Below are 13043 nucleotides of genomic sequence, written 5' to 3' on the forward strand. Positions count from 1 at the left end.
TATGTACCATTTGTGCACAATTAACAAATTATTCTGGATAAGACATTTCCTTGAAGACAACTTCCTTGACTTCAAAACAAAGAGTATCCGAATGTTGGCAGGAGTTCAGAAAGTGACTCTGCAGACACTCAAGGTTTTGGCAGAAAAATGACTGAAGGACAATGGATTAGATGAGGCTCCCAAGTTGTCAAACATCCCATGTACACAAACTGGCTACAGTTGCTTCTGGAGTGACCTTCAGCCAGGGTTGCAGCAGCAACTCGGATCCCAAAATTGGTATGACCTTCTGGACACATCTGAGTCACTGGAGCCTTGACCAAATCCACGTGTCCTAAACCTGCACGTGCTGCTCAGCCACCCCTGAGCCTCCACTGAGCCTGCACAGCCCAAAGCTGCACAGCCAAACCTTCAGCATCCTCCCACACAGAGCAAATGTTCCAACACAGGCTCCAGTCTCAGCCTCCAGAACCCTGGCACTGCTTTCTCTGCAAGTGCTGCTGGCACAGCTGGGCTGCCACAGGGGAGGATTGTCTCCACTGCTGTACCTTGAGCATCACTGTGGGGTTTTACAAATGCAAAGTGCTTTAGTGAGAATAAATCTAGGCAGGACTGTTACTCTTGAGCTGGGAGCAAGACTGGGTATCATAAACCATCTAATTCACATTACTGCTCCACCACCAGTGCTGCAGCCAGGCATCACCTGGTAAACAATGGAACAGAATGGATTAAAGCTCTGTGGAAACTCTAACATCCACTTGTTGAGGCAAATCTCACCTCTCAGTATTTGCACAGCCCCAAACCAACCTGAGGCAGAAGTATCAGTTGTTAAAATTTCAGAATCTTCTCCTTTTCACAGATGTGTTTGAAGCCATCAAAGCCTTTGACTGAGGAAGGTGCCTCCATACTCCTGTTCCAGAGTGGTTTTGTGTTTTTAAGGCTAAATGAGGTAACTCACTGCCACCAAGTAAAAATCAATTACTACTTCAGCCAGAAAAAACCTCAGTGCATTCACAGTGCCACACTGTATGATGGGTTTCTCCCTTGTTATACTGTATTTGGAATGCACATATGGATTTTTCTTTACCATTATGGCTAAATTTTAATCAGAGGATTTCTACACCGAATTTCTCAGCAGTCAGAGAAAAAAAATCAGAGCTTTACCTCTACATTTAGCATGTACATCTGCATCTGGAGATGAAAAAAAGGTTCCTCAGAAAGAGCCTTGTTTTAAGATGCATCACATAATGGCACAGTGATACTTTAAACCCCAGCAGTGTTTGCTACTACAGTGCAAATATACCAAGAGACAACATTAAATAACCAAGGTATTTTTAACCAAGGAAAGGAGAGTTATAGAGAGTTAGTTTCCAGTAACAGGCAAGATCATAACACAGGGATATTTTAAGACAGTCAGCATGGGCTGTCTCTGGAACAAAATTGCAAACATTTTGTTTTGACTTCTGCAGTTTATTTATTACACTCAAGTAGCAACAGAGTCAATTTTTGTGACAAAACACCAAACAAAGATTTGAGAAAGATTTGAGGAGGAGGGGGGATAAGTTAGGGAAAACACTTTATGTGCTTTTCCAAGTTTCACAATCCAGCTTTCCAAGGCCAGCTTTTCTTTGGGAACAAACTGGGAGCAGCTGTCCATGCTGAAGCAAGGTCAGCTTTGTCTCTCCCTGCCTCCCACCTGGACCACCAAGGCACTGCCTCATTCCTGACCTTCAGCACTGGAAGATTCTTTGGTGGGCTGAGTAAGAGACAGAGGTATGGAAAACCAAATGCTAATGTAGAGAGAACAGGGAGGAGGAAAAACTTGTGCATGTTTTACACTGTAGCCTATTGTCCAAAGTTTATAATGGTAACTGCCATTATAGGAAGGCTACAAGTCAAAAGTAATCCACAAAGCTTCCCCAAAATTTCTTTCAGGTCCCCTTCCAGCTTTTGTGCATTTGTTCTCACTGTCCTACTCAACATTCCCTCCAAACATTTCTGGAAAATACAAAACTACTAAGGCTTGTATATATGAAGTCCAGTGCCTCAAAAGAGAAAGCTACAGAAATCTGTCCATAATCACTGAAGGGTTTTTTGATCATTCACACAAGAAGTTTTGCTTTAATAACTCAAAAATTCTCTAAAAACCTCAAGCACAGAACAGCACCTCTCCCTCACCTTCTCTGAACCATATGATCTCTTTAATTACCTCTTCTGGAATTCTGGACTCATTCAGCTGAAATAAAGCTTCAGCAACAGCACTGTTAGGAAGAGCACTGTCTGGGGAAGGGAACAGAAGCTCTGATCCTCAGAGGCTGTAACTCACTACACAAAGAACAGCTTCCACAGAATTCCCCAATGAGCTGGAGAAAAAGCTGCTACAGGTTCAGAAATTCCCTGGTCATCCAGGGTGTAAATGTGTATGTTCTGGTTCCACAATGTCCTCATTATCAGAGGTCATCTGATACTAAAAAACAAAGCATCTCTTCAGTTAAACTTCTCTGGGATTTGAGGTTAGCAGTAAAATCCAGAAATTTGCATTGCTGTAGTGCAAGTATAAAATGTGGTTTATCTCACCAGGGAAGGGAAGTTCCATATTCTTTCATTTCAGATTCCCCTGTTCAAGAACACCCCTAACCAATGCTGGACAGAATTGTTTTAAACACAAGAGTTATCCAAGCTTCAAACTGGGAGTGCTTTGTCATCTAAACCTTCAATCAGTTGTTAAGTCTGGGAGGAGAAACACACTTGTGCAGCTACAGGTCCTGGAACAGAGTTTCTTTGGCCACATGATCTTCATGAAAGAAAACTAAAATACACAGAAATCAAACTTGTACTTGCTTCCCCTTTTCTTACCCTGGGTAAGGGCAAAAGAGAAAGAAAAATGTCTCTCAATATCTTATACTTACAAAACAAGAGAGGAAAAATCTCTGGGACCACAGAAGTGTTGGTTGATGTCAACATGCGAGGCTGAGAGTGCAACAATTCAGGCTGACCCCAGCCTGAGACAGATCACTGTTCAGACACTGGCCTTATTCTCAGGCCACAGCCCCCAGAGTCAGAGTCCCTGGGAAATGTGCAATCCTGAGCTCAGTGCACCAAACCCAGAGTTTTTCAGGTGGCCAGAGAGTGACACCCCTCTCTGCTTGCTGGTATCAAAAAGCAGAGAAGAAAGCATCCATCATTCCCTGGCTGTGCTGAACTCAGTGGAAAAGAGATCCCTCGGAGCTGGGAGAACACAGAGGGCTGAACAACAGAGCAAGCTGGCAATGCTGGGCCTTTAATGAGCTTCCCCAAGTCACAGCGATAGGCATCTGCTGCTACTGAAATTAGAAGGCCAAAGTATAGATCACCACAAGCATTATCTCACAGCAGGCATCTGCAGAGTCCAGAACTTCCTGAAGAACTGGCAGAATCACTGTGGACGAGAGACATGCAGAATTTCAAGGCAAGTCTGTACAGAACACACTCAGTCTGACACAGAGGTCACCTAAGTACAAGCTCTGATGTAGGTCCAGGGGCTGGACTCGTTTGTTTTCATGAAAGGACACCTCAGGGATGATAAAAAAAAAGCAATAATAATCTTGTAGAAGCAAGGCCACAATGCTAAAGAATTCTGAATTACTTTATGACTGCCAGAGAATCTCTACACACAGAGCTGAAGAGCTTGGAGCATCCAGCCAATGAAGCATCACCATAAGCACTTTGCTGGGAATATATCCCTTCAAAAGAGATTATCGGGATAAAATACTCCCTGGCTTCTCCTAAAATATTTGTGAGGTCTTTGGTATTGAATAAGAGCAAACCAGCAGGATCTCAAAACAAAGTAAATCTACATCTAAAAGAAAGCATAAACATGCCTCAGACAAGAGACCTACAGAGTGGAAAGAGGAATCTTTGAATGTCACGAGAGTCACCCCTCTTAGTTCTTCCCTTGGCAAACAGATAACATTACTCATTTTACAGATGGAGTCATAAGAGACTCTCAAAAAGAGAAATATTTAGATTTTGTTCTTTCCATCAACAAAATCTCTAAGCACTCTGGAAAACAAGTATTTTCTAATTTGTAAAACAGGAGTAGCAGCTGTTTGTTTCTTTGAAAAGTTGCTGTTGGCCCATGATACTTCAGTTGCTTTCTGTGTTTTCAAAATAATTGCCCCTCTCAACAAAGCCCTGGAGCAGAGAAGTCTCATCTCCTCTTTGATGCAGTTCCAAATCCTCTGTTCCAGGAGAACAATTCCATACTCTGACTGAGTACACACTACCTGACTTTTCCAAAACACAATGTTCCATCCATTTAAGACAATTTCGTCTGGACATTAGTTTGAGATAACAGGAAAAGCATATCCATCATCAGCTGCCATGTTCCCCTTGTCATGGCATTTTCTTTTGAGCATGAAGCAACCTGTACAGAGAAGAGGAATTCCTCTATTACAGATACTGACAGTCCCAGGCTCTAATAGTTGTATGCAAGCCCCTGCAGTCACCAGGCTGTTCCCAACTGTGCCCCAGCACAGCCCACCTGAATACCTGGAATATCACAGCAGATCCCCATCATTTTAATACCCTAAAGAGAATCTTCCTCAGTACTGCCAACTTACAGGCTCTTATCCCAAACAAGTTCCAAAGGCAGCACCACCAAAGGCAGAAATACTATGTTCAGGCCATCCAGCTTCATTTGACCCAAAAAAAAGGGGAGTTTTCCTGACTTTTAGGAAGCTTAAAGCAGCTCAGCTCTCAGGAGACATGCACTTCCAAGACCAGAGATCCATTCCAGCCAATTTAGAGTCCAAACAGAATAAATATGAAACAGGATAGAGCTTCACCACTACAGCAGGTGGTCCAAAATTTCCACTCTAAATTCTGGGGAACGGTGGGGAAGCAGGCAGGAACCAGTCAAACTGGAACAAGACAGTTTTAAACGTCATGCTACATTAACCTCAAGCTGTGAAATTTTCATCTTCCAGTGAAACAAGTGGCTCTGCCGTCTCCAGTACAAATCCTACTCGTCGCTTTTCCCGTGGCAGAAAAAAATTGAGGACATTCCGTGATGGGCAGCAAGTTTTGCAGTGTCTGACCTTACAATACAGCATTTAAACCTCAGCTGAGATGCAGCCTCTCCTTTCCCTGGTTCTGCATCATCACAAGCCCAAACTCCCCAGGTTATTTCTGACATGGTCAAGGGAGCTGCAAAGTGACAGATCCTGCACAGCAGCGCTTGCACAGCCTGGCTCCCTGCAGGAGGCCAAGGGGAAGCGGATGGGGAAATGAAACCTTCCCCACTTTCTTGACACCAGCCCTGGTGATCACTGCATCTTCCTCTGCTTTCAAAGGGCACCACGTTCAAGTAGAATGTGCTTGAAAATATTGATTTAGAGCAGATGTAGTTTAAAGAGAGTTTACAAGGAAAGCATTTTTGATCTTTTTTTTATCCTTTGAAGGGAGAGCACAAAAACAAAAAGCAACATTAAGTCATAAAAAAATAATTGTTGTAGACCTCAGCAATTTTTAATTCCCCTTCCTTCACTAAACATCTGGGTTTTGTTAGAAAACACTATAAAATGATTTTCCAAAACCTTTGACATGCATTCTACTCAACAGGACCCAAAAGCTCAGGAGGAAGCCTCAAAACCAAGTAAGGGCTGTTATTTATTCAGCCCTACCAGTGAAATTGGTGTAACCATTTTCTCCTGCCTAACCATTCCCTGCTATTTGCAGGGCACAGGGGTAGGGAGTTAACATGTTAAGATGATGCTCATTTAATAGAAGAAAAGGACATTACACCAAGGAAACTATTATTCAAGCAGACCCAGTCTGATGAGCCAATAAAAAGCTGCCCCTGCACAAGCCAGGGCTCTCAAGACACCTATGTGATTAAGTTACTTCAGAACAAATTAGTGCTCCATGAAGTGATTAGACCATAAATAAGCCCAACAGGAAAGAGAGAAGCCACTGTCAGATACAGCATCCTCCTGACAGCAGCTGAGCTCTACAGCTCTCATTCAGAATGAGACACCAAAAAGCTGTCAGCGCCAAAAGGATTTGTGGCCTTTTTACTCCCAATTCAAAGTACGTCAAAGCAGATGCAATATCTACAGTAGATAACTAATCACAAGAATCCTATACTTTCATTTTCTCTCGTCACTCAAAGCACAAATTGCAGCTCTCTCCCCGACCTAATAATTATTCGTATGGCTGTGTTTTGTTCTTCTCCAGCAGCAGCAGGAAACTTGATTAGAGCTGCAGGAACCCAGCCAGTGACTATCCAAGCTGCTGTTGTGATAGCACAAAGCAGAAGCCAACTCGGCAGGTAATTGGACTTGGAAGTCAGAGAGATCTTCCTCAGTCAGCTTGAAATACTCATTTCATGGGACAGAAAATAGGTTGCCTTTATCTACCACAGGTTACCAAAGGAAAACTTTGATCCTAAGAAAGACAAACATAATAAATACCAAGACACACCACCATAGAAAGGTATTAAATGTGGGGTTTTTCAAGTCTTCAACAATTCAAAAGGCATTTGGAATCTTTTCTGGAGTCACTATTATACATGCAATCACTCAGGAAAGCACAGCATTCCCTTGTTAAAAAGGAATACTTCCAATGCTCAGCAGTTATATTCTCTTGCCCACTGAATACTTTGGAAAGTCTCAATTACCATCCACACTGTAACAAGGGAATTCAGTCATATTGTCAGATTAATCCTAGGGAATCCTGGAGGGCTACTGTCAACAATTCCTGCTTCCTTATGCCATACTTCAGGTAATTCAAATGTACATAAAACCCCTTCATTTCTCTAAACTTCACACCCATGGGAAGAATTCTGAAGCATCAGAAGCCAATAGAGAAATCTAAATGCTTGCAGAGCCAAAGTCATGGTGGATTCCAAGATCAGAGTTTCCAGTAACACCAGTGAGCTCAGTGTTAACACCAGCTGCCAGCACCCCTCTCATATGGGAGTTCCACAAGGAATCCCAACTTACAACATCCAGCAAGAAGCCAGGGCTGGTCATGGAGAGGAGCAATGAGGAGTGACACTTTACCTGTGCTTGTACAGGACAAAGTGTTAATTGAGTGATCCACTGAATCAAGAGACTCCATGTGGACTGGAACAGGAACATCCATGCTTTGCAGAAATTGGGATCATACAGTTTTGTTTTGACAGCATATTATTGACCTGCTTAAGATCTGTAAGAAAAGATCTGTCCTCAAATATCACTCCAGTGATATTAAGCCAGTTTTGTTTTCAGTTAGGCACCTCTTTCCTTGTTAGACTCAAATATCACCAACCAAAAAAAAAAAAATGTCACAAACCCCCAAAATACAAAAAACCCTTATCAAAACTTCCTCTATTCCTCCCAAAACCCAGTGAAGTCCAGTTCAGCATCCCATCATTCCCAGGTGATTATTCCAAAGACAACCTTTTATCCCACTCTCACCTGAAGTTCAGCCAGAAATTTACTAGAGAATTTCTGCCCAAGAAAACCCTGTGATCATTTCAGACACCAGCAGACACTGACTGGAGTTTCATAGCATTAAACATTGTGTATGAAAACAACAGTTAACTCAACTAAATGAAATGAACATTACAACTGACTTCGTTAAACAGCCCCAGCAGCTTGAAAATAAAAATCACCAACCCTACCTATGTCATGAAGAGCCAACAGTGAATTTGCACCTAGGAGTTCGGTAGTCAGAGAAAGGTTTTCCCAAATTCTGTTATTGTGACTGATAAACCTTCCTCTTCATCACAAGACCCAGGTCAAGAGGCAAGGAATGATCTCTCCTGTGATGTGATGATTTTGAATTCTCTAATTCAGCAAAGGGGATTATTAAAATCTTGAGAAATACCCATATTCAGTTAAAGAAAATTCACTCCCCATTCCCCAAACCTCTACCCCAGACATGTCCACATAGACAAGCTTAGGACAGCAGGAGAGTTTTAAGCTCTTTCTTTCAGTCAAACCAATTTAGACAATGCTGGAAAAAGTCCATCTCAAATGGTCTGATTTTTGTCAAATAGGGGATGCCACACAATTTACTGAATGGTGCCTAAGCACAGAGTTAATAAAATAGGTTTTAAAGTCCAGTGCATAATGTTGAAGTGATGCCTCTGTATTTTAACAATGACAACCCTGAAAAAAAACTTGAGACTTACTATTCAATGCACTACTTTTCTCCTAAATACACCCAAATACCCTCAGAAGGCCAAACATTTCTGGACTTTCTTCAGCACCTCAGAAGGCAGAGTGGCAAAAAACAAGTGCTCAGTGGAAAAAACAAAAGGCAGTGATTCATATGCAATTAGTTCAGCTAAATTTACTACTGAAGCCATTGCTACTCCAGCTGTCCTTGACACCTGCACAGCAGGGACAATGGAACATGACAAGCATCCTCTCACCATCTATTGCAGTGTTCAGGCTGACACACAAACTTGAAATTGGTGACAGCTACAGTTCTTGAGCTGCTGCATTAATGCAATCAGCACAAAACCAGCCATGCACCTTATTGAAGCCTCTGTTTGTCAGAGGTAAAACCAATGAAGGCAGGCAGGACTTCTGCTAAATCCACCACCCAAAAAGCAACAGGACTTGTCTTTTTACTCACAGATTTACAGTGACAGGTAAGTAGAACAAAATAGAAATTTGGTACCTGTAAAGTTAAAATGAAGGATGTCAAGGGAGGAAACTTCTTAACATCCTATGCAGCACAAGTTTCTGCTGGTTTATCCTTCCTAAATATGAGTTAAGACTGAAAGACTGAGAGCACAATCAAACTTTTGAGGTCATGTTGCCCATTATTTTCTAAGAACTAAGCAGCACACTCTATTAGCCTGTTTCTGCAGTCATTTACACAAGTTACATGCAGAAACAATTCTCAGTAAAACAATTCAGGCTCTGGTGCCCAAGATGTGAGAAAAGCTGATGACAGCATCTTTAAAATGTAAGTGTCCTTTCTGTGCATGGGAAGAGCACTCACTGAGAGCCACTGCACCACTGTTCTGGCACACATCCACCAGCCCTGCCCCAGACAGCAGCACAAATACACAAAAGCTCTTTTCTAAGGGTTCAGAGAAAGTGCAAAATACATTCAACTTGACACATCTACCCAAATCCAACTGCTCAGAGGAAAGGCTTTAATGCCCCAGACCCTCTGCTATCTTTATAAGGGCACGAATTTGTACAGCACACATATTTTATCTGCACTACAATAACACCACAGATGAACATTAACCAGGTTCCTACTGGTGTCTGCCAGGTGTTTAAATATTTTGCAACTCAAATGCTGAAATACTATCTGCAGTCTAAATGCTTAAGATCATCCAGTGGGAAGATGTTTATATTTTCATCCACTATTTAAAACACTTTTTTTTTCCCCATTTGTTACATTTTAAGCAACAAACTAGAATTACCAACATATACTACAGATCTGTTCTGAAGGTTGATTTCATCAGGAAGATTTAACTCACAAAAGCCTTCATTTTGGTAATAGAAACACTGAAAAATATTTACTCTAATTTTTAATCCAAAAGACTCCTTTATCTGCAGCAGGCTACACCTATACAATGTTCAAAGAGAACAAGCTCTGATATTGTGTATTTTGGTAAGTTTAGGCATATACTGTGTATGGTGTGTATTGGAAAAGAAAACAATCCCATTTTCTTCTCTTGGTCCAAGTCAGACAACACATTTCTGAGCACAGTGAAGAGTCTCTCTCTGCCCCAAAAGATATTTCAGTGAAGTACATTTTACACAAACCATCTTCTTGTGTGAGTGCCACCACCTAACTCCCCCCTCAGTTTAGTATAAACTCTACTCACTTCTTGCTTCTAAGAAAAGGCTTTGTGAAGAGAGGTAGGAAGACCTTTTGCAGCCTGAAGTACATTCAACCATCAGAATTCTGACCTGGACACTCCTATACATTAATATGTTACTATGTTAATATATTAACTTTGCTGCTTTTCCTCCTTCACCCACACTAAACTTCAGGCAAAAATTTGTCTGAAAAATTTGCCCTTCGTTTTTCAGAAAAATGAAAGGCCCAAAGGGATCAGAACATTTTTTACAGCATGTTAGTTATCTTCCTGAAGAGGAAAGAAATATCACTCCAATGAGAAAGAAACTGAAATACTTCTCATGTTTTTATTCCCTGTGTAGTCCATGGCTCAGATAAAACAGTCAGCACTGACAGCCAGCTTTCTGACCAGGGCAGGAAGGTCAGATTATCTCATACCCAAGTTTACAGATTATTTTAAACAGGTAACTGGATTAAAGCTATATACCCCAGAAAGCAAATCCACTGCAGCCTCTCCATCACAACAAAAGTATCCTATAAGCACAGAATAAACTGGAAAATCATCAGCAATACCTGAGCTGTTCTCCACACAGGATGATCCAAAACCAGGATTTGCTCAGGGTCACATACCTTTGATGTTTGAGGAGTAGAGATGACATGAACAGTGCTGGGTTTAACGCCACTTGCCTTCGATCGCTTACAAAGGGCAAATCTGCTTTTCCTGCGCCCCCTGTCTCCATTAGGGAGGGATCCATTATATCTGGAAATAAAGGAAAAAAAGTTTAGCATAAAACAGTCCCAGTTTGGAATCCAGCAAAGGAGAGAGAGGTAATTTGGCCACAATAGAGTTTGGTATCATCAAATGCATGGGGAAAAACAAAAAGAAGTAACCATCAGGCCTAGTTTTGCTTCCTGAATGGAGCATTCAAACATTCTTTATCTACCAATGGTTGAAATTTTATTCTCATTTAAAGGTAATTAACTACAAATGAAATGCTCAGTTTTTCAGCCACAGAAACGCCTGTTCACATCTAGAATCAAATGAATTTGGAAGAACAAACTCTACACCTTCATTTTAATTTCATAATATGAGGAGCTCTAAAATGTTTTTACCCTACCACCTGTCTGCCCACATCTCATGCAGGAATGGAGGAAGAACAGGGGCAACATGGAAAGCCAAAATAATTTAGGGGCAAGTAAAATTATGTGAAAAGGAATTTTACTCACATAGAATGCTTTGCTAGTTGTGTCCCCCTCTATTTTTAAAAAAACTTTAATCCTAAAGGCTTCATCTATTATTAAGGAAAGGGGATGCAAGTCTTTTTAATTTATGTGAAGCCTCACTAATGACTTTCTTTATCAGGTATAACACAGGAGCCCTCGACAGTTCTTTCATCTCTCCCTGAGGACACAGACCCAATGGATTAATTATTCAGAGAAGTCTGAAGCCTCAAGGGAACAGAGCTCCTTCCCCAGGGAAGGGATCAACTGGAAATTTCTTTGCAGTGCACACGCATGGAATTCACCATCACCTCATCCCCAAGACTTAGGTCAGGTAGAGACTTTTCACCACCATTCCAGCCAGCTCTCAGCTGGAAGAGCTTTCAGAGCTTTACTGACTCTTCCATTCCTGATCCTCAGAGCTTTCAGCCTTTTGTCCAAGAAACTACAGATATTACTCCACTGATAAATCTCCTCTGTCTTACTGGTGAGGTCTGTTCTATACTATCCCTCTCCTACGTCTTTATGATTACAGGTTAATATTGCAGGCAGAAAAATAATATGAAAAGGAAAGAGGCAGCAGTGCAGTAACCCGGAATATTTTTCTAAATTATTATTACATCCTGTATATGTAACTATTTGTATTACAGGAGAATGTACTTGGAGAGCCTCCTACCCTTCTAGGAATCCCAAAGGCAGGACTGCTGAATGACTGAGCACAAGCAAGAACAGATTTAAGATAAAAATTATCTCAAATCTCACTGCTCTAGATTTAAAATGCAGACATTTAATAAATGGACATTTAATACACAATGCTAAAGCCACATAAAAAGTTGAGAGACTCCCAGCTGAACTTCTCCTCTCACTCCCGTTTTCATAGGGAAGACCACTGTGTTTTTCTGGAATATTAAAGGAGATTCCCAAATACAGCACAAAACAAACAGGAGTAAATCACTACTATTTCATGCCAGGCCTACTTGCACCTTGGAAATTTCTTATTAACTCTACTCCAGAGGAGTGCAGCCTGTGGATCCTCATCACAAGAGATCAATCTCTAGAAAGCTACATCAAAATGTTCCACAGGCAGCTTAAATACCAGCCCTTAAAATAGGAGTTATTTGATTCCCCACTTGAATCTCCCTGGGTATATGCACATGCTTTCTTTCAAAGACATTATTATCAGGAATATGCCAGCAAGTTTTAACTTGTTGAAGACAACATTCTTTCGAAAAGTATTTTTATCTGGAAACCTAAAAAAGTAACAATTCCCTCAGAAATAATATATTACTACTATATATATTACCATTGCTAGCTTTATATCCTGTAATTGATTTTTCTTATGTGTAACTGTTAAACAGTAATGAATTAAAGTAGTTCCACTGGAAGTTAAAACCAGGCAAGTGGGGTTTTATTGTTTGGGGTTTTTTTCCCCCTTAGTTTCAGAACACAATTTTAACTGGGAAAGGCCATTCTATTTAATTTCAGATCTCTGTGGGGTTTAATTACTGTTAAAATAGATAAATAAAGAAAAGTTCAAGGTTAAAAGATCTCTTGGAATCTTCAAATAGGAAGGAAATACAAGCAAAGTGAACATTGAACTCATTCATCCTGATTAGCACTGACAAGAAGGTTTCAAGAAGGTTTTCCTTGTGCCCATTTCTACATTTCCTTTCCACAAAGGGCAGGAGGAATTGAGTGGTACTTTTATGATTTGTTATGCTTCAATTATGGACCTGCAAGTTTGATTTTTGATCCAACAGCGGTAGAAAGAGCTGGGACAATTCCTAGGGATACACACACGTTTTAGAAGGAGAAAAGAAAAGAGGGTGTGAGAAGTTGCCTCTTTCCACAGCCAGAAGAAGGGTTCATTTTTCCTAGGCCAGGTCTCTCAAGCTGTTCCAGGACACATCTGGATTCAGCACCCGACAGGAGGAATAGCTGCCCACACCTTGCTGGGTCAGCTCTTCTCAGCACAGGCACCAGAAATACAACAAAACCTGCCCTGCCCTCTCCTCTCCATGGCTCAGCTC

The 13043-nt window shown here is 41.2% G+C and overlaps 1 protein-coding gene across 4 annotated transcripts in view; it reads right to left on the reverse strand.

Annotated features, from left to right (window-relative positions):
- The window catches only part of PELI2 (pellino E3 ubiquitin protein ligase family member 2), a 79961-nt gene that overhangs the window by 44996 nt on the left and 21922 nt on the right, over positions 1-13043 (reverse strand). For 2 of the 4 annotated variants that reach the window (XR_009279047.1, XM_058852237.1), the window contains exon 2: positions 10366-10552. Coding sequence is in view for 3 of the 4 variants with exons in the window: in XM_058852237.1 (XP_058708220.1) it covers positions 10366-10552 (187 nt within the window). In the remaining variant the exon portion in view is untranslated. The remainder of the gene's footprint in view (positions 1-10365; positions 10553-13043) is intronic. The other 2 variants (XM_058852259.1, XM_058852249.1) reach the window with 1 other exon arrangement.

This window comes from Poecile atricapillus, chromosome 1 (genome assembly GCF_030490865.1).
Source record: "Poecile atricapillus isolate bPoeAtr1 chromosome 1, bPoeAtr1.hap1, whole genome shotgun sequence".
NCBI classification, from domain to species: Eukaryota; Metazoa; Chordata; class Aves; order Passeriformes; family Paridae; genus Poecile; species Poecile atricapillus.